General features: G+C 29.9%; 5 protein-coding genes across 5 annotated transcripts; 2 read left to right on the plus strand and 3 right to left on the minus strand.

Moving 5' to 3' along the window:
* Positions 1 to 4,469: 4,469 nt before the first annotated feature.
* LOC111027626 lies at positions 4,470 to 6,364 on the minus strand. The gene is made up of 5 exons (XM_022306025.1): positions 6,127 to 6,364; positions 5,612 to 5,680; positions 5,390 to 5,465; positions 4,989 to 5,100; positions 4,470 to 4,876 (listed from the first exon to the last, which is right to left on the minus strand). The coding sequence occupies exons 1-5, from the start codon at positions 6,139 to 6,141 to the stop codon at positions 4,693 to 4,695; spliced, it is 456 nt and encodes a 151-aa protein (XP_022161717.1). The 5' UTR covers positions 6,142 to 6,364; the 3' UTR covers positions 4,470 to 4,692.
* Positions 6,365 to 6,556: 192 nt separating this feature from the next.
* LOC111027625 (sulfatase-modifying factor 1) lies at positions 6,557 to 8,840 on the plus strand. Its single transcript, XM_022306024.1, has 4 exons — positions 6,557 to 7,325; positions 7,385 to 7,556; positions 8,394 to 8,577; positions 8,657 to 8,840. Exons 1-4 carry the CDS (start codon positions 6,839 to 6,841, stop codon positions 8,810 to 8,812), a joined length of 999 nt encoding a protein of 332 aa, XP_022161716.1. The 5' UTR covers positions 6,557 to 6,838; the 3' UTR covers positions 8,813 to 8,840.
* Positions 8,841 to 8,964: 124 nt separating this feature from the next.
* LOC111027624 (28S ribosomal protein S22, mitochondrial) lies at positions 8,965 to 10,792 on the minus strand. Its single transcript, XM_022306022.1, has 7 exons — positions 10,477 to 10,792; positions 10,149 to 10,315; positions 9,879 to 10,043; positions 9,652 to 9,795; positions 9,364 to 9,593; positions 9,177 to 9,276; positions 8,965 to 9,098 (listed from the first exon to the last, which is right to left on the minus strand). Exons 1-7 carry the CDS (start codon positions 10,589 to 10,591, stop codon positions 9,000 to 9,002), a joined length of 1,020 nt encoding a protein of 339 aa, XP_022161714.1. The 5' UTR covers positions 10,592 to 10,792; the 3' UTR covers positions 8,965 to 8,999.
* Positions 10,793 to 11,019: 227 nt separating this feature from the next.
* Positions 11,020 to 13,611, plus strand: LOC111027623 (transcription initiation factor TFIID subunit 3-like). The gene has a single exon (XM_022306021.1). It carries the CDS (start codon positions 11,230 to 11,232, stop codon positions 12,979 to 12,981), a length of 1,752 nt encoding a protein of 583 aa, XP_022161713.1. The 5' UTR covers positions 11,020 to 11,229; the 3' UTR covers positions 12,982 to 13,611.
* Positions 13,612 to 13,726: 115 nt separating this feature from the next.
* Positions 13,727 to 16,426, minus strand: LOC111027627. Its single transcript, XM_022306026.1, has one exon. The coding sequence runs from the start codon at positions 15,977 to 15,979 to the stop codon at positions 15,650 to 15,652; it is 330 nt and encodes a 109-aa protein (XP_022161718.1). The 5' UTR covers positions 15,980 to 16,426; the 3' UTR covers positions 13,727 to 15,649.
* Positions 16,427 to 27,014: the final 10,588 nt, after the last annotated feature.

A 27,014-nucleotide genomic window follows, 5' to 3' on the forward strand; every position in this document is an offset into this window, starting at 1 on the left:
ACAACTAATTTTTATTTTGCATTTTTTGGTGTTTATTACTTTTTAAGTCATTTTTTGACATTTTCAGGTCATTTCCCCACATTTTTAGTCATTTTTACTGATTTCACACTAGTTCACTTCTTATCGTTTCTTGTCTATGCCGATAACTTAAGACTTGGAAGTTACCACGGGGCACGGACTAAGATTAGTACCTATCCGATTTTATCCCACCGATTACGTTTGTCGTTGTCCTGTTGTAGTGAACATTATTATACCTACATTTTATTATTATTTATTTTTTATGTCATATTCTGAGCAATTTGTAAGCTTTAAAATGTATATAGAATTTTATAGTAAAATGGAGTATAATATTAAAAAAGTGTATTTTTATAAATTTAAAGCAAATATTTGTAATTTTTTAGGTCATTTTTTAAGGACATTTTTATGTCATATTTGCATAATTTGTTTAGGTCATTTTTTGATGTTTGTAAGGTCATCAACTTCCGAGCTCTAATTATTATAGTCCGTTAGCGCTATCGCGGACAGATGAAGAAATCCGTGTTCATGAAGAACGGGACGATTTGCAACCGTAGCATATAATGCAATAACCTCATCTTCACCATTCCCGCGAGATTGGTCCAACAACAGTCAACAATCCAACTGTTTTTGTTTGGATCTTGACCATGTTGTTACTTTGTCAAGTAATATTTTAAAATGTATTATTATACATTATCATGATGTATGAATTAAAGCAAAAAATGGCTATTGCATGTGCGGCTATGCACATTCACGTGTTGTTACTTACAAAAAAAAACCAAAAAAAAGATCAAAGTGGGTGAAGGATTGGAAGTTAAATTGAAATTATAGCTGTATTTTACTACTTCTTGTACTTGAAGAAAATAACCAGATGATTGTAGGAATAACTTTTATATTGTGACGCATAAGTTGTATATAGGCAGAGATTTGGGGGCTGAGGCTAAACCCCAGCCTCCAAATGTCCGCCAAACCCCCTCCAAAAGTCCAACAGTTATTGTGAAGGGTCAGAGCCCCCCACACTTTAGGTTCTTTTGAAAAATAGTAGCTCCCCCGACCCCCAATATTTTCAATGGATTTCCGCCTATGACAGGTTGTGAGTTGTGATGATGACACTGCAGGCGACTGTGCGACATTATATAGTTGATTATTACGCTTTAGGTACCTACTACCTATACTACCTACTTATGCATGATGTGCAATCTACATTTTTGAATTTTTTTTTTATCAATTAAAACCATAAAACTTATTTGTATTTAAATGTTATTATTGTAAATTAGAATTTTTTTAATTATATTTATCTGAGTTATCGGGAAAACTCACAAGTTTAGAAGAATCAAATACCTTATGCCAAAGAAAATAAACTAATAGTTTGAATATATTTAAGGTTGAAAAGATTTTGAGGAATATTCTAGGTCCCAGTGAGAAAATAGTTACAGATAAATTTAAATAAGTCATGGTATGGATTCCACTATTTCAGTGTCTGATCGTGCAGGGGATACGCCCAGCACTTTTGGGGATTTCCACTTAACCACCCGGCACTATGGGGATTCCCACTCTACCACCCGCTGGACGGAAAAAGGTCACATTCCAACGCTTCGACCATCATAAAAAACTAAACTTTTGGTGAAGACGTGTCAAAATAATACTGTTCATGCTTACTCTGAGGTTATGGCAGGAAATCAAAATAATAATTTAGATTTAACGCCAAATTTTTTTAATGTACATCGATAACAAGCCAAGACGTTGAACTTATACTTTTTCACAGTACAAAAATATTAGATTGAGTAACAAACGATTCAATTTTCAAGAGCACACTTTAGAAATGTACGTAATAATACATTTTGATTCAGAAAAATAGTATATTTTAATTTTTAAACACTTATACGTAATATATTTTTTTTTTTATATATATCAATATCATATTATATTTTAAGTAAGTAACTAACAATTATCATATATTTTATATGATATTATATGATTTTATTGTGTGTACATTTTTTTAAATTTTACAATGCATACAAATTAAAATATCGTAAAAGAGCCGACCTATATATTTTTAATTCAATTAAATCAGGTCTTTAGACTCATTTCTTGTACTAACTTGCTATAAAGCAATTTATTGTACTAATTGTGTACTAAAAGGGTAATTTTCCGACGATTCACTGGCATCAATAACTATAAACTTTAGTTGCAGGCGTGACAAAAAAAATTATACATCAATAAATTTAAGTTAAGTCAAAGCAATTTAAATTAAGTTGCGTAGTCTCCGTAGGTGGCCATGCCACCTAAGCACCTTGCTTACAATACACGACTAACGCATGAAATTCATTTCATTCAACATTCAAACAAATTTTTTATACGCGCATACAATCTTCAGATAACCAATAATACTCAAATATATTATGTTTCATGGTAACTGTATTAGTGAAATTATAGAAACATGTATATGTATTCCCAGCGGTCAACGGTATAATTGTATTGTACACTACTCTACTCATCACTAGTTTAAATTTCGAACAAATTAAAATGTCAGATATGAAGCGGTATTTATATGAAACCAAATGGCATAAATATTATTGCATAATAAATGTAGTATAGATATTATCATAGACAGAGGTGTGCTCAATAATTTTGAAGGGAGGGGGGGGGGTTAATATATAATATAATCAATATGCAATAGTATACATTATGAATTAGAATTAGAACTGTATGAAAGTAGTCAGTACAAACATATTTGTCAAGTGCTCATCATAAACCCCCTGCCATCCCGCCAGCACGCTCATGATCATGGGTAATAATGATTTTTGTTTATGAATGGTTGCCATTGGTTACATCTTAGGTACAGGTTATAATAGAAGAAATAATTTTTTTTCGTATATAAATGGTTAGGTTAGGCCTTCATTACTCGGACTGCAGATGAGGAAAAAGCATACATCAAATCGTCCTTTTATGGCCTCGAATAAATAAATTAAATCTTAAAACAAATACGAGAGTTGGATGTATGTTTTTAGCTATTATATACTTCAAAAACTACGTGATCGATTTAGTGAAAATTTCAAACTATTTTTAAAGATACAAGTAAAGTTTAGAGAGTAGTTTGAACCACTTCCGTTCCATGCCAAGTGCTATATTCAACCCACTAAAGCAGTTCCGTAGACAGAAATGTTTTTTTTTTTTGGCGGGGGGTATATTATATACGTTCCATGTTGTAAGAGGGGGTTAAACTCCCTAACCCCTCCCACCAATTGCTAAAAGTGAATTGTCCATCACGGTCGAACTAGCTTACAGGGTTAAGTGCACTAAAACCAAGATTCACATATAATTATAAGTGCTACATTTTATATTTAATTTTTTTCAATGGGGCATGGGCAGTCAGGTTATATAGTTACAAATGGATGTTGGTTTATCCGAAGTTAATAGACTCAAAAAAATTCTATACAGTTTTTAATAAAAGTTATTTCAAAAGATTCCTTGAGACTTGGAGGAAGTCTGTAGCTTATTTTTGCAATCCATAAATGTAATTAAAGGGTAACTTACATATGAGTTTGTTTTAGCTGATGGTGGTCCCTATGGGCTATACAAAGTAAAATATTTATTCGCATGCAAATTAAAACATTGAATTTGTATGAGTGCATTTTGTAACATGAGGTCATTAACTAAGTATTATGCGCTCCTCCTCAACAGAGATTTATAGCTTTTCTTTAACGATTTCAACTATATAATAAATATAAATTGATTTTTGCACACAACTTTAAAGGTAAGAATAATGAATGGTTTTCTAATTTATTTATGCAGCTTCATTTTTATGACAGATGAACTTATGACTCTATATTAATTACACTACATAATTGACATACACATAATATTATGGTTATTTTTTAACGCGGCGTTTTAGATAGGCAATCTGTGTACTTACAGGAGAATAATACATTATTTAAATATATAATATTCAAATCTGAATTTAAAGGATTTTTTCTTTTATTTATTAGTATTCAATATCCCCCTGTGGCTCTATTTTAATATAAAAATAAAATTATGTTTAATTTAACTTGACATTGGAAAATACTAAATTCCAAAATAATGCAATCACATTATTTGAAAATATAAATGCTTAAAAATGTTAGTTTAATTACATTTTTATGTATTTTACATTATTAAAAGTATTATTTTTTGAAAAACTGAAACATTTAAAATCATCCAAATTTTGCTACCTATTAATTTATAATTTATCTACTAACCAATGTCCAGTTGTATACCGTTCCTCATTGGTTGATTTTTTTTATGTATCAACTAATATACAGTTATTTGAATGAATGTCTAATAATTATAATGTAATACGAATTGTATCTATCATTGATCATAAATGTGCATTTCAAATTAAGGTAAAATCCCAAAAACTAAGAATATGATTATAGTTTTTCCTTTATTAAAAAAAAAAAAAAAAAAACAGTAGGAAATAAATAACAATATTTATTGACATAACAGAAAAAAACACATTAATAAAACATTCATAAACGATATCAGCATCGGTCATTGCAGCTTCTAACATCAGTCAATATTACTATAGCTGGTAAACACAACACTCATTGGTAGGTAGGTTTGATTTATTTTATATAAAATGTATGTCATATATTTTTGTGGAAGTTATGTTGGGTAAATTAAAATTATTAAAAGATCTCAAAGAATTGTACACCTCTGCAAAACCAAACTGCAACATTGATTATCCGTTTTAGTTGTATGTTGTGGTGGTATCAAATCTAAGTCCTCAGATTCTATAGATCCATGAAATTCTTGTAGACTGAAAGTATCGCTTAATGTTTGCCTAGCCTTTGGTCCAGGAAAAAAACGTATTTCCATTTCACTACAAAAAACCAAAGTGTATATTTCTTAATCTTTAGATGAATCAAGTCTAAAATTCTATTTATTGATGGATAATATAAATTCTAAATGGGTTATCATTATAAAGAGATTACCTGTCAGATGAATCCCAATCTACTAACACCGGTAATTTATCTATCTTGGACGATTTGCTGGTTGGTACAGCCATTTGGTTGTACTCCATCAAGCCAGGTTTAGCATATTGTTCTATAGTAAAAAGCAAAAATAATTATAACTCAATGAAAATATAATAGTAAAAAAAAAACAAATTCTACAGGAATAACAATAAACAAAAAATGATAAAAAAAATCTTACCACTTTATTTCTTTCATCGTGCATTCGTGCATGATAAAATAATTTGAAAATTCAATAAACATAAAGCTAAATCTAAACAAAATATACAAAAATAAAAATAAAATAGGATATTTTTCTACATTAAAACCATACAATGATAAACAAAATAATATGTTGATTGTTAATTGATTAATTGACTTGCCCAATTTTTTCTGAAAAAAAGAAGGTTTTGTAACTCTCATCGAACAATCACTTGTGTTGCTGTCCTCGTCACTGTTCTACAATTAAAATAAAAATTTTTAATTCATAGTCTAATTGTGTTTTTCCACACATTGCATCAATAGATATACTTTAAAATTTGTAATACAATTATTATGTTAAAAAAAAGGATTTATGTAATAAACTATAATATGTGTATACTTACTCTGTCATTTTCTTCGGTAGTAGTTTTATGACGCTTTGTAGTATCACTGTCTATTCCACTATCATCCATCTGAAATACATAATTCTGTAAAATGCAGTTTGAACAGAGAACAATACTAAACTGTTTGGCTGTTTAGGATGAATATTAAAATGGTGCTGTAATAACTAGGTAATAAATTACTTTTGGTACAAAAATTCATAAAAAAAATCTCCAACTTGTAGCTGAATTACAATCATGATTAAAGATATATCAATTAATGTACCTAATATATTATATTTCAATATAAAATAAGTGATTTTTGGCAGGGACTTTTCAGAAAACTTTCTATATAATATGTTTTTTTTGCAATTTTATTTTCAACAATATACAATTTTTCTGGAAATACGGGCTTGGGAGGTAGCCGAGACACCTAGGACTCTCTAGTCTTGTGGTACATTAAACAATTTAAACGTAACAAATTACTAACTAATAGAAAAACAAATTTGAATTCAATAAGTACATAGTTTAACACTTACCATGATTGACGACATTACGAGAATTCAGATTCTTGGTAACCACGCATTAATAGGTAACAACTTTAGAGTTGAATTTCACGAATTCTAATACGCTAATCAAATAAAAACTACCCAGCAGTCAAGACTCAGTAGTTGTAGTTGTAATTCGTAGCACAAAATAGTGGTATGTACTGTGTAGTAGTGCTTGACGTTCTGTATAGTTATTAGTTACTATTTACGTATTATTCGAATTAATCGCAATATTAATAACAAATCCATACCCATCATTCTATTGTATCAAGTCAATCTGTAACCGTGTTTGAAGTGATAACATAGTTATACCTACGATAAGGGGCAGATTTTTTATCTGTGGTATAACATAGACCTCCATATGGGTAGCCATGGTATTATACATAGATATGCACACCCTGCTTTCTTTTTATTTATTTTTTGTAATTATAGATAGTAGATAACAATATTTAAAAAAAGTCAAAGAAACAATTTTTAACTTAAAGAATTATTAGGTGTATAGTAGCTATAGATGTTACAAAACACAAAATGTACCATTTTATAATGATTAATTTAAATATCCAGTTTTAAATACTTAGGATATAGTTTAAATAGAGGATAATTTTGAATATTTTAGTTTTAAATTTGTTTAATATTTAATATGATCACAACTCAAAATTAGAATCTTTTCTAACTAAACCTATTAATTTACGTTAACATCAAGATGAAATTATTTTATATTATCATTGTTATTATGATGATTACATCTTCTAATGCAGATTGTGGATGTAATACAAATCGCCTTAAAACAAATACTAAAGAAGATGTCTGCACATCATCAGCAACAAGTCATTCGGAAACGTTTGAATCAGAATTAGAATCTATGATTTTAATCAAAGGGCAGAATTTTTCGATTGGTACTGACAAACCAGAGATTGTGACCGATGGAGAATCTCCATCCCGCACCGTGTACTTGGATGATTATTTCATTGATAAATATGAAGTAAGCAATTTAGAATTTAAACATTTTGTTGAAACAACGGGATACCAAACAGAAGCAGAGGTATTCGGAGATTCGTTTGTGTTTCAATTATTTCTTAGTAAAACTACATTAAAATCCATAACACAAGCTGTTAAAGATGCTCCCTGGTGGGTACCAGTTAAAGGTGCCAATTGGAAACATCCTGAAGGGAAAGATTCTAATATTAATGGTAATGCAACATATATTTATACAATAATTATGGTTATAATACAATCATTTTTGTTTTAGATAGAGAATTACATCCTGTTGTGCACGTTAGCTGGAATGATGCCATAGCATTTTGTAACTGGGCTGGAAAAAGGTTACCAACTGAAGCTGAATGGGAAGCTGCTTGTAGGGGTAATCTCAAAGATAGACTTTTTCCTTGGGGAAATAAGCTTCTTCCAAGTAACAAGCATAGGTGATTTTTTGTTATTTAATATTTATGATTTATTTGAAGTTAAAATGAAATACATATTAATATAAATCCTAGCGAATAATGATTCAAAAGTTTTAATACAAAAAAAGAACTTGACGAAATGAGAATTAGTTGGTAAGTATTTCTACATAGTACAAAGTGATCTATAAAGCATATATGTATATATATCGGGGTTACCTACAATGGAATACATTACTCATAAAGTATATTTTGCCCACAGAAAATTGGGTATTGTAACTTATTATTTATATTTAAATAACAATATAAAAAATAATTTAAAAAAATTACTTTTTAATTAAATTACCAACTTTAAAAAGACACCATAAAATTATTATTCACCTTTCTGTTAGAACCTTAACATTTGAAACACACTTCACTTCAAAAGAAATTGATATTATTGTCGTGCCATGATTATTTCGCCTACAAAATTAATTGGCTCATTAGCTAATCAAAATTATTTTAATACTCATATATTTAATGAACGGTTTTAACATTTAAGATTTTGGACTATAAACAATTACATCAATACAACCATGCATAAAATGTGAATTGTTTGTATTATTTGTGCAGTCTAGTTGTGTATACTACTGTTTTAAATTAAAATGAGAGAAATATTTATGCAAATAAAAATTTTAATTTCATTAAATATTAAATAAATCAAAAAATCAAGGTAGCTTGAGCTAAACTGGGCAATATATACTTTACCCATAACATATATATAATTTAGTTACAAAAGCCTTAGAATAGAATAAACAGTTGAACTTCAAAAATTATAAAATAATAAAGCTTTATTAATTGAATATTGTTTTTTTTTCTAAGAACAAATATTTGGCAAGGGGAATTTCCATTCAAAAACACTGCTGAAGATGGATGGGCAACTACAGCTCCAGTAAATACGTTTCCAAAAAATGGTTATGGTCTTCATAACATGGTAGGAAATGTATGGGAATGGACAAATGATTTTTGGAGTGTGGATCATGACCGAAGTTTTACTATCAATCCAGTGAGTTTAATTGTTTAGCATAAATTAATAGTTATCTACAAATTCAAGTATAACTAAGTTAGTGTTTTAATTATTTAAGGGGGGTCCTTCAGAAGGAAAAGAAAAGGTTAAAAAAGGTGGGTCATACTTGTGTCACAAAGAGTATTGTTATCGTTATCGATGTGCTGCAAGAAGTCAAAATACACCAGATAGCTCTGCATCAAATCTTGGATTCAGATGTGCAAAAGATAAATAATAAATTGGAAACTGAAAATAGAAACAAACATTTGTATTTATATTTTCAAGTATGAAAACTAATGTTTAATAATTGTATATACATTACAGTACCATCTGAGTATTATTTTTATGAAAAATATTCCTATCAATTAATATATATAGTTTTTTTTATAAAGTATTAAATATATTTATATATTTCTTAATACTTAGTTTGTTTTAGATGCTATTTCACTATTTCTAGTAGTATAATTTTTTAATGCTTCATCCAGGTTTACTTTATCAACACATTCAGCATTTATGAAATCCTTGAACAAAAATAAAGTTTAAATTTAATAAACAATACTATAAAAAAATTGTGTGATAATTCTAACAAAAAAGCTTACCTCTATTAATTTAAATTGGTCTTTTGAACTGTCCAATTCAATTTCCAGGCCTTGATTTAACTTTGTATATAATTGTATAAACAATATTACATCATCAAACCTAAAATATCATCACATTTTATCTCAATTGTTTAAAACTATTAAATATGTAAACTAGTTTACAAAATAAACTTTAAATAATAAATACCTCTCAGTTTGAAGACAATACAATAAAAAATTATCTGGTTTTTTATTAAAAGCTAAGTAAAACAATAATGGTCCTAAATGTCTTGTGGACTCCAAAACATGATAATTTTTAAATTCATCAACATGTTTATATGTACTGAATACAACACGGTGGTAGTTTTTATCATCAGGTTCAAATTGACAACATGCCCGATCCAATATGAATTCATAATCACCATTTTCAAGAAGTGGCTACATTTAAAATAAAATTTAAATAGGTAATAAAAAAACATTTCTAGCCAATAGGTACCTTCAAATTTGTATCATCAAACATGACTGGATGCTTTAATTCTCTTCCTGATTGAGGAAAATATATTTGATTTACAGTATGACGTTCATCCTGGTTAGCTTTTCTTAGTGTTCCATCAGGTTCTCGTACCACAACTATACGTCTCTATGAATTATGTGAATTCATTAGGTTTTAGTTAAACAAAAATTTAAAATAATGTTGTATAATTTAGTTAATAAAAAAATTACTTTATCAGATACACCAAAAGTAATATCCGTAAATATGAATTTTGAGCTATCGAAACCAATAATATCCTTGTTAACTTCCAATACTTGTCCCAAATCAGTACGTAATGGTACTATTGGTGGCATCTGAACTTTTTCCTTAGCTTTTACTTGAACTTCAGCTTGCATCTATTTAAAAAAAATGTAATATTTAAGAAATCTATAAATATATTGTTAATACAATTAATTAATTTTTAACAAATTGTATTATCAATATGTTAAAAATGAACAAACTTTTTCAACTTCTGCAGTGGTCATGAATTTATAAATTGGAGTGTCAGGATTTTGTCCGATAAAACGCTTTCTAAATGCTTTCTGTACATCAACATGGGTAAGTTTAAACAATAAATTTTGCACAGGTTCCGCAAAAAACGCATTACTCAATTCTTTAGTAATTTCTCCTGGAATAATAATAATTATATTATCATAAGTCATAACTATTTTCTACAATACAACAATAAATATATGTATTATGCCATTACTCATTAGTATTACATAGAACAACAAAATCCAATTGTGAATAGTAAGATAAATTAAGAAACAATATCAAACTTTGACTTACGGTCATGTGACTGGCTGGAAAAACTATAAACAGTGATGTTATTTAAACTTTTACATTTATGTTTATAACCATTTTGAAGTCGATAAAATGATGTCAATAAATTTCTCAAAGTCATATTTACTTTTAACAAGGTAGCTTATTCAATATTTCTTAAAAACAACTTAAGCTAAAAGTTAAAACATTTTAATTTAAAATTAATGAATCAAGTCTTAATTCTCAGTAATAACTCTTGTAGATCGAGCATGTGAATATGTGATAAATGATAATAGAATTGATGAAAAAATGAAATGTCGAACTTTGCACTGTGGGAAACACGGTCTCTAATCAGATACCGCTATCAAAATCGGGAAATCTGTCCCAGCCCCGGTTAATACCCACAGATATATATGTTTATATATCTGTGTCAATACCATAGACCTATTACTATTAACTATTTAGTTAATAGGTCTATGGTCAATACCACGATTTATTATCATAAATAATATTCACCACAACCATGGTTTAAATTTAAAACCTAAAGAGACGCTAGAATGTTAGATAGGACAAGATTAGTGATAACAATCTTGAATCACGTTAATAATATAACAGCAATTTATTGTTTATGTAATAAGTAAACAGTAAACATTGTAAACATAATGTTTAAATTTGCATGAATTAACCGCCACATTTTGTTTCAACTTCAAAAATGAATACATATTACAAGTAAGTAGTTTTAACACTTATATTTCATTAATACTGTTAAAAAGAACCATAATGGATGAATTCGTAAGACAAACGTTAACAATTTCTGTTGCCCAAATATGTAATAATATTGGGTGGCACTCAATAACAGACTCTTCGATGAAAATTATGACTGACATACTTCACCACTATATCAGTGATTTGTCAATAACTTCTAAAAAATACGCAGAACATGCATATAACAATGTACCTGATATTGAAGACGTGGAAAAGGCTTTTCGTCAGAAATCTGTATCATTGAATGAGTTACGTAGATATATTAAAAGTACTGGTCCAGTTAAATTTCCTCATAATTTACCTCTTTTAAATATATCAGGAAAGAATGTTTTAAATACACTGAAGCCAGGAAGTAGGGAAATGTTAACTAGACCTATTCATATTCATGAACACCTCCCAACATTGTATACAGAACAAATTGAAGAGGAACAAGCAACAGATACAGAACAAAGTCAAAATATTATAACAAATACTAAACAAGAACCAGAAGAAGTTATTTTACACAAACGGTTAAGAGAGATTTCAAGTGTAGTCATGACATCTGGTGGGTTTTTATCACCATCTAGAGAAGGCAGATTGGCAGACTCTAAATTATTGCCATTTCCAGAAATCAAAATTGATAAGCCTCTTGAAACATCTAAACTGTCCGTTATTTTACCTAATTTAGCAAAAGAACCATCACCAAGGATTTTAAAAAACAAAAAGAAAACTAAATCAGGGTCAAAGAAAAAACTTAAAGCTTCTAAAACGCAAAAATTACTATTACAACAAAAAGAACAAAAAAAAGAAGTATTGAAAAATAAAAAGGAAGAAAAAATGCTAATACCAGAACCACCATCTATTATTCCAGAACCTGTTATAGAGGATATAATTGATATTGTAAATGTAACTGAAAAGGTACAGGTTCCGAAAAAGGTTATTCTTACATCCCATACTAACAAAGTGAAAATGGAAGAAGTTCTACCTAAATTTTCATTTTTTGGTCCTTTACCTCCTGGACCTGGATTAATACCAACTACATTTCCACAAATAATTAATCCTGTGTTAAATGTACCTGATATAATAGAAAAACCAACCAGTCCAGTATTACAAGTTGAAAATGACGATATTAATCGCAAAGAACAAAAGAAAAAGAAAAAAGACAAGAAAAAGGGGAAAAAAGAAAAAAAAAAGCAAAAAGATAAAGTTAAGGAAAAGGTAAAAGAAAAAGAGAAGGAGAAAGAAAAGAAAAAAGATAAATTAAAATCTACCAATAAAGTGCCAAAACTAAAATTTAGATTTGGGTCTCGATTAGAAACCACAACTAAAGTTTTACCTGTTGAAAAATCACCAGAAACAAATATAACTTTAGTTTCAGAACCTGAACCAATGGAAGTTGAAGTGGACATTGAATCAAAATCAGACATTTCTATAGATATATTACATGACATTGATTCTCCTCCTAAAGTTCCTATTCAAAAACTTAAAACTAAAATTGTTGCAAAACCCATTCAGCCTGCAGTTATACCTCCTCCTGTAAATGAAACTCCTCCTCCAGCATTCTATTTTGATGAAGCTGGTAATCAAGTATGGATATGTCCTATGTGCACTAAACCAGATGACGGAAGCCCAATGATTGGATGTGACGGATGTGATGTATGGTATCATTGGGTGTGTGTCGGTATCCAGTGTCCTCCAGACTGTGCTGTTTGGTTTTGTCCAAGATGTTTGGCCAAACGAGCACAACAACCAAAAGGTAAAAGAGGTAGACCACGTAAAAACAAATGATAGTATGTTATAGTTACATTAAAATATACTCTAAATTTACATTTCTTTTATTAATTTTAAGATTCATTTGTATTTAAAAATAAATTTTGTATGGTATTTATTTGAATTCCTATTCACTTACAGTTTAAATTAAATGTTAAATTACTCTTCCAAGTTAAAGCAAGTTTAAGTACATTCAATATTACATAAAATACTATTAAGTTTAATTTGACATTTTCTGTGTAAATTGATCTCATGTACAAACAGAACAAAACATTAACTGATTTCTTCTATAATTATATATTATAAAAATTACTTCCCAAATAAATACTCGATAATAAAAAATAAACATGTCCATGAATTGTACTTTTAATTTTTCATACAACAAATTATTATTATATTATGAAATATAAAATATGTTAACGTTAAGGCAGAAACTTAAAAGCATACAATTTATTTATTTAATGTTTTAATGTTTAAAGTCAATTTATATATTTATTTAGTTGCATTAAGATTGTATCAATGCTAGAATAAAAAAAGGGGTCTAGACTACCATTTATGATAGGATGTATTAGTAACCATTATTAAATACATGTAAATGTTAAAATATGTTGATTTATTACAAATATAAAATAACAGTATTATACCACAGCAATTAAGTAATAATAATTAATCAATCAAATATAACATAACAAGTATAAAAGTAGAAAGATGAACAAAATCAGGGACTGGTCTTAACTCTTAGAGTGGAATTGTTCACACTAATTCACTCCGGTTAACAATTAGTTATTATTTATTTTACATTCACCTGACTAAAAATACCTATCAATATTACAATATTTTATTGAGTTTTGGTGCGTAACAAAAACGTTGTTGGTTAACTCTTCGTGGCTTAAACACAAGCATGTACAGTGCGGCCCATTATTCTGTTGGAAAAAATTTAAAAAAACCTAACGACAGAATTCACACAAAATGGTCGCAAAAATTATGACAGTAAATTTAAAAAAATTACCTAAGCAATTGCCTAGTTAAATTGGTAAGTAATAGTAAACAAACACCAGACAAGACACAATGGGTGCGCGGGAGTAAAGCTCACGCATCAAGCAAAGGCAGACGTTATCAGTTTACGCTGGTCCGACGATGTCGACGTGGGAGTCTGCTAGCCATTAATTCAATCGGCAGAGGTTCAAGTTTTGGAAATCGGGATGAACAGTGGTCGGAGGAGAGCTTGTAAATTGCGCCCATATTGAACAGCAAGTATTTAAATTCCCCCGGGAATTTTTGTTTTCTGAAATAGGCATGTAGTAGATTGCGCCCATAGTATCCAAGTGGCCTCGAATTCATGGATATCTATTATACGCACATATATTATTTGAAACACTTGTTCATTTATTGGCGGGTAAGCCCAACGTTTATCGCTATAATCGTTATATTAACGATTTCAAACGACTTAACGTTTGGCCGTTTGGGTAATAGTTTAGAAAACCTTTTACGTGTGATAGTGTTGAATACGCAAAGATGATGTCTCATTACTATGCTGGTATATATTTGTCTTTATTTTAGTATAGTAATCATACAATCTGTTAAGTAATTTTTTCCAATAAACACAAAATATGATGTTTGAATTCATCGAAATATTAGGAAAAAAATATCAAATTAATTCAATTAATAATGTTTCGGATTCCGAAACATTATTCGGATAGGGGGCTTGTGAGTTGTGAGAACTTTGCTGATATTATACAACTTGAGTATAATTGTATTACTATTAACTCTAGTTAAACTAACCCTTTATTAACATAAATTGATCTTGCATAAAATATTTATTACAACTTTTTCCCTTCGTTGGGCGCAATTTACGTTTGTCCAGTTGAAGTGTCGGGGGGGGGGGGGAGCTGTGATCTCCCCACTTTTTATAATTCAAATTTTCTATCCCTCCACTTATTTTATACAACTGTTGTTCAAACCATATATTTGCGAGAACCATATAAACTATGAAAGGTGTTTCCACTAATTTTTAGCCACTTCCACCACTGGGGATGATGCCGACTGTGGGTGAGGAGGAGTCGGACGAGAGGGGACCTGGAAGTCTGGACTGTCCATTGTACCGGTGGCAACACACACTCAACAGGCGTCTGTCCTGTTGGCTGTTTAACGCCTTACCATGCCGCGGAGAAGAAACAAAGACGCTCCTTTTGTGTGGGGCCGCCTCTGGTCCGAATCCACGGCCGGTTTCATCCCGATATCCAAATCTTGAACCTTAGCGTCGACCTAAAAGTTCGCCCATTATATCTTATTCAAGATATTTCTCGATTTGTTTCATCAGATGATTTTCTTCGTCTATAATGCTGACGTTAAAATATCCAGTGGACAGTGGTATCTATTTCTTCGTTAGCCATGGCTTGTATTTTACAAAATAATAATAATACTATATTTTAACCTTCTATTATTGTAGGTAGACGCACTGTAACCTAACCTAACTATAGGTCAGCATATAGAGGATAATGGGATTTGGATATCATAAGATAGTTACAGGCTTACAGCTATAGACATTGTGCTTTTTTTAGGGTAAAAGTATAGTATCTATGAATTGATCATTACAATTTTTAAAAAAAGACAGTTATTCTATAGCAGTCAACAGTTGTTTTAGGTAGCTATATACATATTTATTTGATTTTACTCAACATATAACTTAGGTTGGTTGCATTTTCAAGGTTTTCTCAATAACTTTGATTGCATCTTTTATAAACAACCTACATTTGTTAATTAAAATCTGTTTTTGGATGTCTGTTAACGGCGTTAAATTGTGTTCCATTAAATTCTTAACGCTATCCATAGCACATCGAGTGACTGATAGTATTCTAATGTCTATTTCATCGCTAGGACAACTGAGTTTTTCTCTTTGCCGTAAACAATTTTCCAATTGACAGATAATCTCACCAATTACTGGATTTTCTGGAATATTTCCAAAGTGCAATGGACTGTCATCGCTCCAAGGCAGTTCAAACGAATTATCAGACATTGTGAAACTATTAAAATTAACTCGATAATAGTATCTGTACTGTTATATTAGATATATTAGTATATTAACGAACAAACAACTAGATTATATATTTACCAGTAGTCCATACCTACCTAGGTAATTATAATTTTATGTCAGCCAGAGGCATAATTCATAATTATTAGGAAATTGTTTCCTACCTAAAATGAATGTAATTTTTACTATTTACAGAATTTGCATTGGCACGTATACATCCACCATTTTTGCTTTTAATAGATTTTGTAAATTTTTATTAGAATTCGAATTGTGTACACAAAGTCAAAAATGCATTTATAGTATTATATCATTATGCATTTCGAATATGATCATAAATATTCTTTTCAATACTATCCAATATCCATATATTTATAATTTGATACACGTTTTACAATATATTATGATTTACAAAAAATATTATGATATCGTTGTTTAAAATTAAAAACGATGCATTATGGGCTTATGATCTTTACAATTTCATGTGAGTTTAAGGTAGGTTCTTGTGCTTAATATATGCATGTATATTGTGTAATATAGTATATAAGTATACAAATAATAATTAGTTAATATAATGAATTAAAATCTTAAAATTAAATATTTCTTTTTTCTGATGAACTATCCACAATGATAGCTACTAATTTAAAAATTAAAATCCAGATAACTGCAGCATTCGAATCTGACATTTAATTTTTCTCTCATGCATAGAAAAGCAGTTAAGCTTTTTGTGTCTATTAATTTACTAAATTAGTGACATTACTGGAGGATCATCGTCGTCTTCGTCTTCGAAGTTTTTTACCAGAAATAAATATCAACATTTATTTCAATCAACCCATGACAACGAATGAATAATATTTTCTTAATGATTTTTAGGGGTTTTGTGTAGGCAACTTCAGGACATTTCTTCTTACACGTCCTTTCTTCTATAATATTATAGAACCGCGAACTAATTTTGAGATTGTTCGATTACTGTGTTGGCGGTATTGAAACCAAATAAATTCTTATCACATTTTACAATATAATATAATATATTATTAAATTGGAAATACTTTTGTCTTTACTCGTTTGCTGTATTTTTCTCGATCTTCTCAACAGACATAACTACGTATATTGAATAATAATGTATGTATACACCTATACGGGATTCTTCAAATTTAGTGCAAATGCACGTGTGAGAAGTGCATTTCTCTAAAATGTGTATACAGGTTTACATGGCAATAATACATCTAGTTACACACTGCATGTGTTATAGACGGATTTGCCAGTTAATATCACAATATCATAATAACACGGCATAACGGCATGAGATGAAGTGTAAACCTTGACACCAGTATAATAGTATAGGCACTTCGTACCTAAACCAATATTCTAACAGCTTACTGATGGCTAATGCATTCCATTACTTAGATGATTGTTTTTGTATATAACTCATTTTTCTTCTTATATTGAAATTTTGAATAAAAAAAATGTTAAAAAACTGCTAAAAGGTTAAAACAATTTTTACTTTTACTATGAGCATTGAGTCGATTGACATCATTCTTGTCTGCAACGTAAAATTTTCCTTAATTTTCCGCTGTCATTTACAGTGCCTGGAAGGAAATAAGGAATGCGCCCAAAAAAAATTGTTCCAATGATTTTGTTCAAATGTTCAAGAACATAATTGTAAAGTAGTTCCTTTTTCATGTGAGAGAACTAATAGAATTGTATTCATTTTTTAAAGGAACGTGAACGATTTTATTTGTTCCTTTTTTTGTTCAATTATGATTAAATATAGAGAATTCGAACAATTTTTTAGGCAACAGTTTTTATAATTTTATGTTTTACTATTTTAGTAGCTATAATAGCTGTAATCTAGGACGATATACGATAATATTGACAATGTTTACAAAAATATAGTTAGTCAAGGGGGTCTTTTCGGTCTTAGCTTGTGTAAAATAACCAAATTAAACTTTTTAAAGACAAACTACATAATTAATCAATTTGTTACTACAAATTATATTAATACAATTTTTTAAATGATTGAGATACGAAAAATGTTCTTTATTTAGGAGCAAGAAAAGGAACTACGTAGTTTTTTTCATTAAAGCAGGAACGAGAAACAAATAGTTCCTTTTAAAAAAAATTAACTTGAACGTGAACTAATTCCTTTTTTAAAACTTTCCAAGCACTGGTCATTATTGCATGGATAAAAATGCATCTCACTTCCACATTGTTGACACTCCATACTTTCATCATTGAAAAAAAAACAGTTTTATTTATAAAAAAATCGTTATTTTTCCTCCTTGCATATATATTTATGATTAAATTTTAAAAAAAAAATCGTTGCCAACATTTTGATTTTTTAAATCCCACACAATAGTTTCGTGGTGCATAGACGATCGATCATTTTATTATGTATCATTATATAACATTGTCATAAACTAACTAAGATAGATAAACCAAGTAGGTATATATAAAACATACCTACAACGTAGTAGAAGTTCGCAGTAAACCTTATCTATGGTCAAGCCACTAAAATGTGTTAAGCACTTGCAGTAACCGGTGCCTTGGTTATATCATTATATTTATATTTAAATTAAAAATTAATTTATCTAATACAATTCAAATTTTTATTCTTTAAGAAAATAAAGTCCACAGAGTTAAGTTTTTAAAGCAATTTAAGATTTTAAACTATCATACAAATTATTAACTTTAAATAATAAATAATAAATACTGGGATATGACTATATGAGTTATTTTATGATAGGTATTTTTAATTATTAGTTATTAGCTAGGTACTAAAATAATATAAAATAACAATAGGTACAATAGTACAGGCGTACAGCAATTGACTATTGAGTAATTTTGATATATTATGTATAATACATTTATAAAAACAGGTAGAACAATAAAAAACAAATAAAAACAGAAATACCGGATGTCGGATATGCCACCATGCCAGTGACGTCTCTTCGCGTCACTTGTCTCGGAACGAAATAATGAGTTATAATTTATCATAGCACAGGTATTTAAATTCAATGATAAACAATAATAATTGCATTGACGTATTATAAATTCTAACCCAAGTTAAGTTTAGTATAGTGTTTCATTTTTATAAAAATTCTTAAAGTTCTCCTGAGGAAATAATAATTAAGGATTTTTAATAATAAGAGCGTATACGTAAGATGAGAAATTTTTGATTTCTTTATAATTATCGTCGATAAATAATTTTTCTGTTAGTCAAAATACTTGAAAATATAATAGAAGGTTCCAGTAAGATTTTATCGTACAATTTTTCCAGTGTCACTTTTGAAGTCATCATTTTTTAGTTTTAAGGTATGTTAAGCGTTTGAAGTTTTTCAAATTATTAACAATATTAAGTATTAACCCATAAAATAAATATTTCCCCTCGAATGGTTTAATATTGCGTTGAAATTAAAAAATGAATAACCGTAGTCCGTAGATGTTGGTATTTGAAATTATCACCAAGTAGTTATTTACCTATATTATAATTTTTTAGGCATGGTATAATATTTTCAAAATATTTTGATTTCTTTTGAGCTATTTATAGATATTTTACATTTTTGACTCTTTTTATATTGATGTGGATAAACAAATGCTAACTCTTTCAAAATGCTTGAGCATCTAATACAAGGTTCCTAATTAAGTTTTATTATAACCATTTTAAAATATTAAAGATACACAGGATGTATCACATTTATGTGGAGAATTGTATACATTGTTTATTGAAAACCACAGTCATCAATCTTCATATTAATATTATAAAATAGAGCTATATGACGAGATATTTTCTAGAATTATGAATAATATAATATTCTTTACATAAATACTGTCGATGGGCCATGAGGGGTATCTGAACATTTGAGCCTGGCTACGCGCCTACGCCACTGGCCAGCACAATTTGCTTCTCAATTCCTATCTTTTTTTGTGACTTACATGCTATTATACTGAAATATATATTATATTGTGACCCTATATGCTACATAGATATTATATTAAAATGTTAATAGCCTTCTATACTCTATATAAGTATACCACTATATATCATCATACTTACTTAGAGCCACAATGTCATCTAGTCATATGTATAATCAAAAAAAATTTAATGGAATCATAAATCAAATTTTGCCGATTTTGTACAGTCGGTAGTCAAATTTCTTATTTTGCGTACTTATTTGTCAATGGCGTTGTTGATTTCATAATTTCAACTTAAAACATATGGGCAGATACATTATAATATTAAATAGAACCGGCTGGAGTAGCTCTACACTATAATTGTTACTTGTTCGCGACCTCGCAAGTCGCGGCTATCTCATTGGCCAACTATTTTTCAATTATTTTACAAAGTATTTTAATTAGGTATTTGAATAATTGGTTAATACTTAATAAGACTCGAAAATTTAATTTGTGAAGTCACAATTTACAATAAAATAATAGATTTTTTTTTAATGCTTGTAAGTAGGTGTATAGGTATATTCAATGTGCTAATAAATTGTAAATATCAAAATTTTTCAATAATTTTGAATCTTCTGAAACATTAATCATATCAAGTCATAAATAAAAATCATTAATCTTAAATTTTAAATCAGGTATATAAGTAACTGACAAAGTGCCTTTATTGGAATGCTTCTTTGATCCTTCGTGTTTTCAAGCCAAATATTATAATATATTCATCCATCTTATTTTACTTATTGATCTACCTAGTAAGTTGTAACAGAAACAGATTGTAGTAAAATACTGTAAAAAATTTAAAAAATTTAAATAAGAAATATACTGCCTCGATTTGTTTAAAAATTTTAAAAATGTAACTATACTTTCTTAATGGACTACTTACATTATGATTATTAATATTTATAAATGATAAGCAAATTTATTTGATTAAAGTTGGATTATGTAGTTATCAATATTTTATTGAAAATAGTAACCAACTGTTTTTAAATAAGTGGTTATAGGCACTATGCATTATAATACCTACTGAGTCAGAAAGATCATTATCTTATATCTACCTATACTTATAGATTATAGATATTAGATATACTTACTTTATCAGTGTTTTAATTCTTTCTGAGCATAGCAGAAGCTCGATTTGTTGTATATTATTATATATTAAAATATTATTATGTACATAAATACATTCGGACACACACAACTTCATGAAAACGATACATGCATGTATTGTTTTGGTCATCGTAAATTATGATTATGACAATAATATATGACGTGTCGAAAATCACCCATGAATACCTAAACGTAAATAATCATACTTGACAATATAATATAATATAGGTAGGTACAATGTACATATAATATCAATATCAACGAATAACAACACTACACAGATTCACAATACGCGTTGTGGGTACCGGCCTTGGTACCTGGTACAGCATTTACCAATTACCGTAGACGACTGTCAACGTATACCTCTATATACCTACCGCGATGCAGGTATACGCGTGCGCCTTGTCAGAAGCAACAAAACGTCGCGGCCGTCGTCGTCCTGCTGCACAGCTCTGCGACGAAGTATTTTTCACGGCTTGTGACCATCCGACGGACCGCCGAGCACCGAGGCCAAATTTTCCAGAACCCTGGCTAATGGTTTTATAGATCGCGGTCGGCGGGAAAACAGTGCTGAATTTTCATTGTCGACTCACTGCCTGTCATAATAATAATAATAATAATATACAAGTCCATAAACGTTAAGTGGCCCGCGCGCCACCTGTTTTCTGCTCAAAAACACAACTCACACCGGAAAAACTCTCACGCCCCGTAGAGTGATCAGATTTCGATAATTCTTGTCGTTGTTAGAAATTGTACAAGACGAGCGCCAATAATGACCAAGCTAGATTACATGGCTTATACACAGGTACCTGGGTAATTTAGACGCGCGGGCTGTAATACTTAAACCAACTCGAACGCTAAGTGTAAGTGCTTTACAAGTATGTATTTTCACTCACTGTAACGACAACGTAATAACATCGTTCTTCGGCGTCAAATAACATTTAGGTAAACTCATTAGCCGCGTTGATTTGGTAACAGAGAATCGCAGACAACGTGACTATATTATATAGGTAGGAACTTTTAAAATGTTATATTATATTAACAGAGTAATAATAATGCAACACTGAACAATAACATAATCTACTAAACTGTGTGATTTTATAAAAACAAATCGTTTATTTAACACGTAAAAATACACAACGTATACAAACACATAATGGGTATATAATATAACGTAGACGTGCGCTTCGTAACGACTAGTATGATATATTTGTTTTTTGACTTAAGAGTAGGTAACTTATAGGTATATAGCGTAATTTTAGTACGAAAGCAACATAATGGAGTTATATATATACGCATACACACACACACACACACATATATATATACATAATTATACTGCACGTTACGCAATCGTATTGTCTTTGGTATACATATAAATATATAATAGGTATATATGGGTATAATACATGACTATATATAATATATATATATAATATATCACTGCTGTATGACGTATGTATTATTATAATATATAGTTAACATATTAAATTATATTTTTCACTTTATAAACTTAAATTATACGCGGTGGTGGTCTGCACTCCGCGGGCGTACTCGAATGGTTATTGGTAATCATAGTATGACCGCGGGTACCTTCCATATACATATATATATATATATACCATATTATTGGTAATCTCGGGTAGGCACCCATCAATAAACGTATACCTAGGTATATAATATCATATATATATTGTGCAGTATAGGTACGACTTCAGTAGGGGCACAGCGGGGCCGAAGGGTAGGGCGACTGGCCCGGGAAAGCGTAGTTGTCCGGATTGTTGACCCAGCACGTGGCTTTGTACTTCTCCTTGCCGCTGACCCTCGGCGTCCTAGCCGTCGGCTGTGCGTTGCGGTGGTAATGCTGACGGGGTGGAAACCCGAACAGCTCTTCCCAGATGGGCGCCCCATAGACGACGGCCAACAGGGCGAACGCCAAAACCACTCGTAACCAGCTCCGGTACGACGACATTACGGTAACGACGACGACGACGACGACGAAAATAATATTATATCACAACTACTACCGCGGTATGTGCAGCGTGTCTTTGGCGGAAAAATCGAAACGGAAGAGAGAAAAAAACCGCTCGGCTTTTCGCGATAGGTAATTATAATGTTATACAGTGATAAAATATAATGACTGCAGCGACGTAACGCGTGTTTTTGTGTTATAATTTTTTCGAGCTGTATATTGAGCAATCGGACGGCACCTATACAATAATGATATTATGCATGCGTATAATATATAGTTGTTGTTTCCCACGACGTTTCGGGCGACGAATTCGACGCGCACTAAAATCGGTCTATTGCGCGCGATTTAACGGCCGCGAAATGTGTGTTTCAGGAAAACGGCGGCGACGGGTGAGAATGGACTGCGCCACGACGGAAACTGGAGATTTTCACACTGACCGAAAATATCAGACTATTATCTGCGTCAGCGGCGTCGGTGGTGCGGTTCGTGCCTGTGGTCCGCTTCGACACGGTGTGCGTTTTATACGCGGGAACGATACGTCTATAAACGGATTTCGGTACCTACCACGCTGCTGCAGCCCACCCAATCCTACGGCGGATAAACCTATCGCGCCGCCGACGGACGGCAGCGGTGGCGCAGGCCTTGGGAGCTCGCCCGGACACTTGCAACGCAGTCATATTATGATATTATTATAATATACTGCAGTGTATCGTATTGATACGTATACGTACCTGCTTATCATCGCGAATTTTCATGTACATATCCATGGACGTGTAATGGAGTAAGTATAAGCGTGTACAAAGTACACACAACAGACGTGGCTGATAATTATATACACATGCAAATGTGTGCTCGGCGCAATAATAAATCGATACAATATAATAATAGTACCTATGTAATATGCCAATTTGTCAATTTTATACGTCGTATATATAATATCGTATACATACATGTATGTATATATTATGTATATCATATTATTATAAAATGTAAATTATATATTATATATATATGTGTTATACTCACGGCACTCACGCTACCTACACTTGCAGATAATGTTATATTATTACATCCGCGTAATGCACATAATAATTCGCAATCCACATAATAACATATTTTATGTGTTGTATCGCATATCCGCTGACCGCAGCATTTTATTTCACCCGATGACTTTAGTAGACTCCTAGTATACACATTACAATATTTGTTTTTTCGCGATTGACGTGTTTTTTCTGTACATTCAATAAACGATATATACCTACAGGGCCGCAGTGTATGTACTAATACCTAAGTACACGACCTCCCTTTTCGGTTTTCTTTTTTCAAATACACCTATGGGTGCCTATGAGCTTATGTTATATTAATTACTAATTATATTGGTAAGTACACACTACACAGGCACCTGTAACTAGCAAGGATAAATAATCAACTTTTAATATTTGGATACTGACTAATTGTTCAGACATAAAAAATAACTAGGAACTTTTACTTCGAAAAAATTGTACACACAAACACATGTGAACACATGCATATTTGGCGTGTAGCATACGCACGGGGTGATTCGCCATTCCTTTAGTTACACATTTATTCAAATTAGAATTTTCGGAATTTCAAGTATAGGTACTTAAAAAACACATATTTTCATATATTTAAACTTGTTATTTCATTTAAAGAGTGCGCCTTGAAGATATAAACTTCTTTGTTCATGAATACAATTGCAAATGAGAACTTTTTGGCTCCTTTTTACTATAAATTGTTAAGTTTATGAAAAGATGGTTTTTTTTTAACATTTTGAAGCACCTAAATGTTTTGAAATTAAAATCAGAACATGAGTTTATGAGTTCTTTAACTTTATATACCTATTGATAGTTTAATAGCTTAATAATGATTTTACATAAAATATATTATATATGTATAAATACAACACTCAGTAACTACCTATATTTATTATACCTAGAAAATTTTTACAAATTATAAAAATGTTAATAGATATATAGATTAATATTAATTGTAACTAAAAGATATACAGTTTCTCGTTGATGTTAAACCTACCATCATAAACTATTATCCTCACTCCTCAGTATATGTATTATATAGAATTTAGGCTGTATAAATATATAAGTACACTAGGTTCATAAATAAGCTCGAATTGATGATCTTGATTTTAAAATAATTCAAACTCTGTATACATCGTATACCTATCACCCATGGTGAGTGTACATTATTATGGTCTATGACAAAGGAATAACATCATCGATTATTAGCTATAGGTTGTAGCCAGCATAGGAACAAAAAAGAAAAACTGACAGAAGTTGAAATTATACTGGTATTGTAAAATGGGTATCTAATCTATATACATGCAGTGAAGCATTAATATTTAATAGACTAAATTAAATGAAAATATAAATATAAATTTAATATAAATTTCATGGTTTAAAATAGTACTGTATTCTTTAAAAATCGATCTTTTGTCTTCAACTGAGTACTTATTTATTTTCAAGTATTTCCCATTATTTAAAAATCCTGCACACGTCACTCTGTACTATTATTGTAATTTTTTTTAAAATTAGTTTCTAGTCTTTAATTATGACAGTCTGATAACTATACAATTACACAATTATCGAATTATACTAGATATTAGGCTTATGACAAACATAGAAGGAAAAAATAATATATAGATTTATTAAGACAGTAAAAAGTATAAAAAAAAATGTACAAAAATAATATTAACAACGTTGAATTACGAAACCAGCTTCCAATCTTGAGCCAACTATTTTTTTAATGATAACTTTTATTATTTTATTGTAATATAACGTAAATACGACAAAAACAAATTGATGGAACATATAGGTACCATATGACTATTTATATGTGACTAAGTGATCAATTCAAAACCATGGCTACTGGTAATTCATAATGCACTATTTTTTTTCTTAGATACCCTTAAAAAAATTGCATTTGTTTTAAAATAAGACAATCAGTTGGTAATTCAGTTAGGTACACGATATGTTCAACTCGTAAACGTATATAGCTACGGTTCCGGGTTCCACTACTCAATGTATAAAATGGATTTTTCCAAAATATAATTTTGCTGCTTTATCCAATAGTATTATATCTAGTCAGTGCGCAATAAATTATAACTTATAAAACATTCATATTTCGTATAATGTACAATGTACAGTGTGTAGACATAACTTGGCGTATTTTCATCCTGTGACAAATATGCGTTTAAGTCTCTTTATAGTTTATACAACACGTAGGTAACTCTATACAGCGCGTAGAACTATACATATAAGTTTATTAAATCTTCTCACGCACACAATCGCATTAGATCATAAATTAATATTACTAACAAATATAATATGTATAGGTAGTTATTTATATAAAGTATATACGCATCGGTAAATCTCAATTCAATCTAAATCGAATATTTTAATACAAACAAATAATATATATATGACGTCATCAGCCAAGTTCATCGCATCCATTTTAAACGACACTATATATAATACATTATAGGTATTATATATAGATTATGTATTGCTTATCTTAAGTATTTTATGCGTAAAAATATGTAAACATCATATTAAATGTATTTATGCTATAAGGTTTTTTTTAATGTATGTTTTATAGACTTTAAAGAACCAATTAGGTACTAGATCTTATATGATTGTAATAAACATATTGCATGCATAAAAGTACAATTGGTATAACTCAATTTTATAAATCTACCTAGGTCTTAACTTTTAGTTGTCTTATTATACAATAGTAATATTTATATACTAATGCAGTAATGTTACATAATACATAATATTATACAGTTCTTGTATTAACAAAAAAATACAAAGAAATTAGATATAATAAACATAATCGAAGGATTTCAAGTTACGTATATTCAAATATAGACACCAATATTCCGACATCACCATTAAATTTTATGTGTTTATTTTTCTTACAATACCTAATTAATAATTTTATTCACATTTTCAACTG

Source organism: Myzus persicae, unplaced genomic scaffold (genome assembly GCF_001856785.1).
Source record: "Myzus persicae strain clone G006 unplaced genomic scaffold, MPER_G0061.0, whole genome shotgun sequence".
Lineage (NCBI taxonomy): Eukaryota > Metazoa > Arthropoda > Insecta > Hemiptera > Aphididae > Myzus > Myzus persicae.

Coding starts and splice junctions, on each gene's coding strand:
- LOC111027626 (XM_022306025.1), bottom strand. Junction 5,101..5,389: donor TTTTTTTCAGAAAAAATTGG/GCAAGTCAATTA, acceptor TTTTTACTATAG/AACAATATGCTAAACCTGGC. Junction 4,877..4,988: donor GATTGGGATTCATCTGACAG/GTAATCTCTTTA, acceptor GGTTTTTTGTAG/TGAAATGGAAATACGTTTTT.
- LOC111027625 (XM_022306024.1), top strand. CDS start 6,839: ATGAAATTATTTTATATTATCATTGTTATTATGATGATTACATCTTCT. Junction 7,326..7,384: donor GAAAGATTCTAATATTAATG/GTAATGCAACAT, acceptor TTTTTGTTTTAG/ATAGAGAATTACATCCTGTT. Junction 8,578..8,656: donor GAAGTTTTACTATCAATCCA/GTGAGTTTAATT, acceptor TAATTATTTAAG/GGGGGTCCTTCAGAAGGAAA.
- LOC111027624 (XM_022306022.1), bottom strand. CDS start 10,591: ATGACTTTGAGAAATTTATTGACATCATTTTATCGACTTCAAAATGGT. Junction 10,044..10,148: donor CCACTGCAGAAGTTGAAAAA/GTTTGTTCATTT, acceptor TTTTTTAAATAG/ATGCAAGCTGAAGTTCAAGT. Junction 9,099..9,176: donor ACCAATTTAAATTAATAGAG/GTAAGCTTTTTT, acceptor TTTTTGTTCAAG/GATTTCATAAATGCTGAATG.
- LOC111027623 (XM_022306021.1), top strand. CDS start 11,230: ATGGATGAATTCGTAAGACAAACGTTAACAATTTCTGTTGCCCAAATA.
- LOC111027627 (XM_022306026.1), bottom strand. CDS start 15,979: ATGTCTGATAATTCGTTTGAACTGCCTTGGAGCGATGACAGTCCATTG.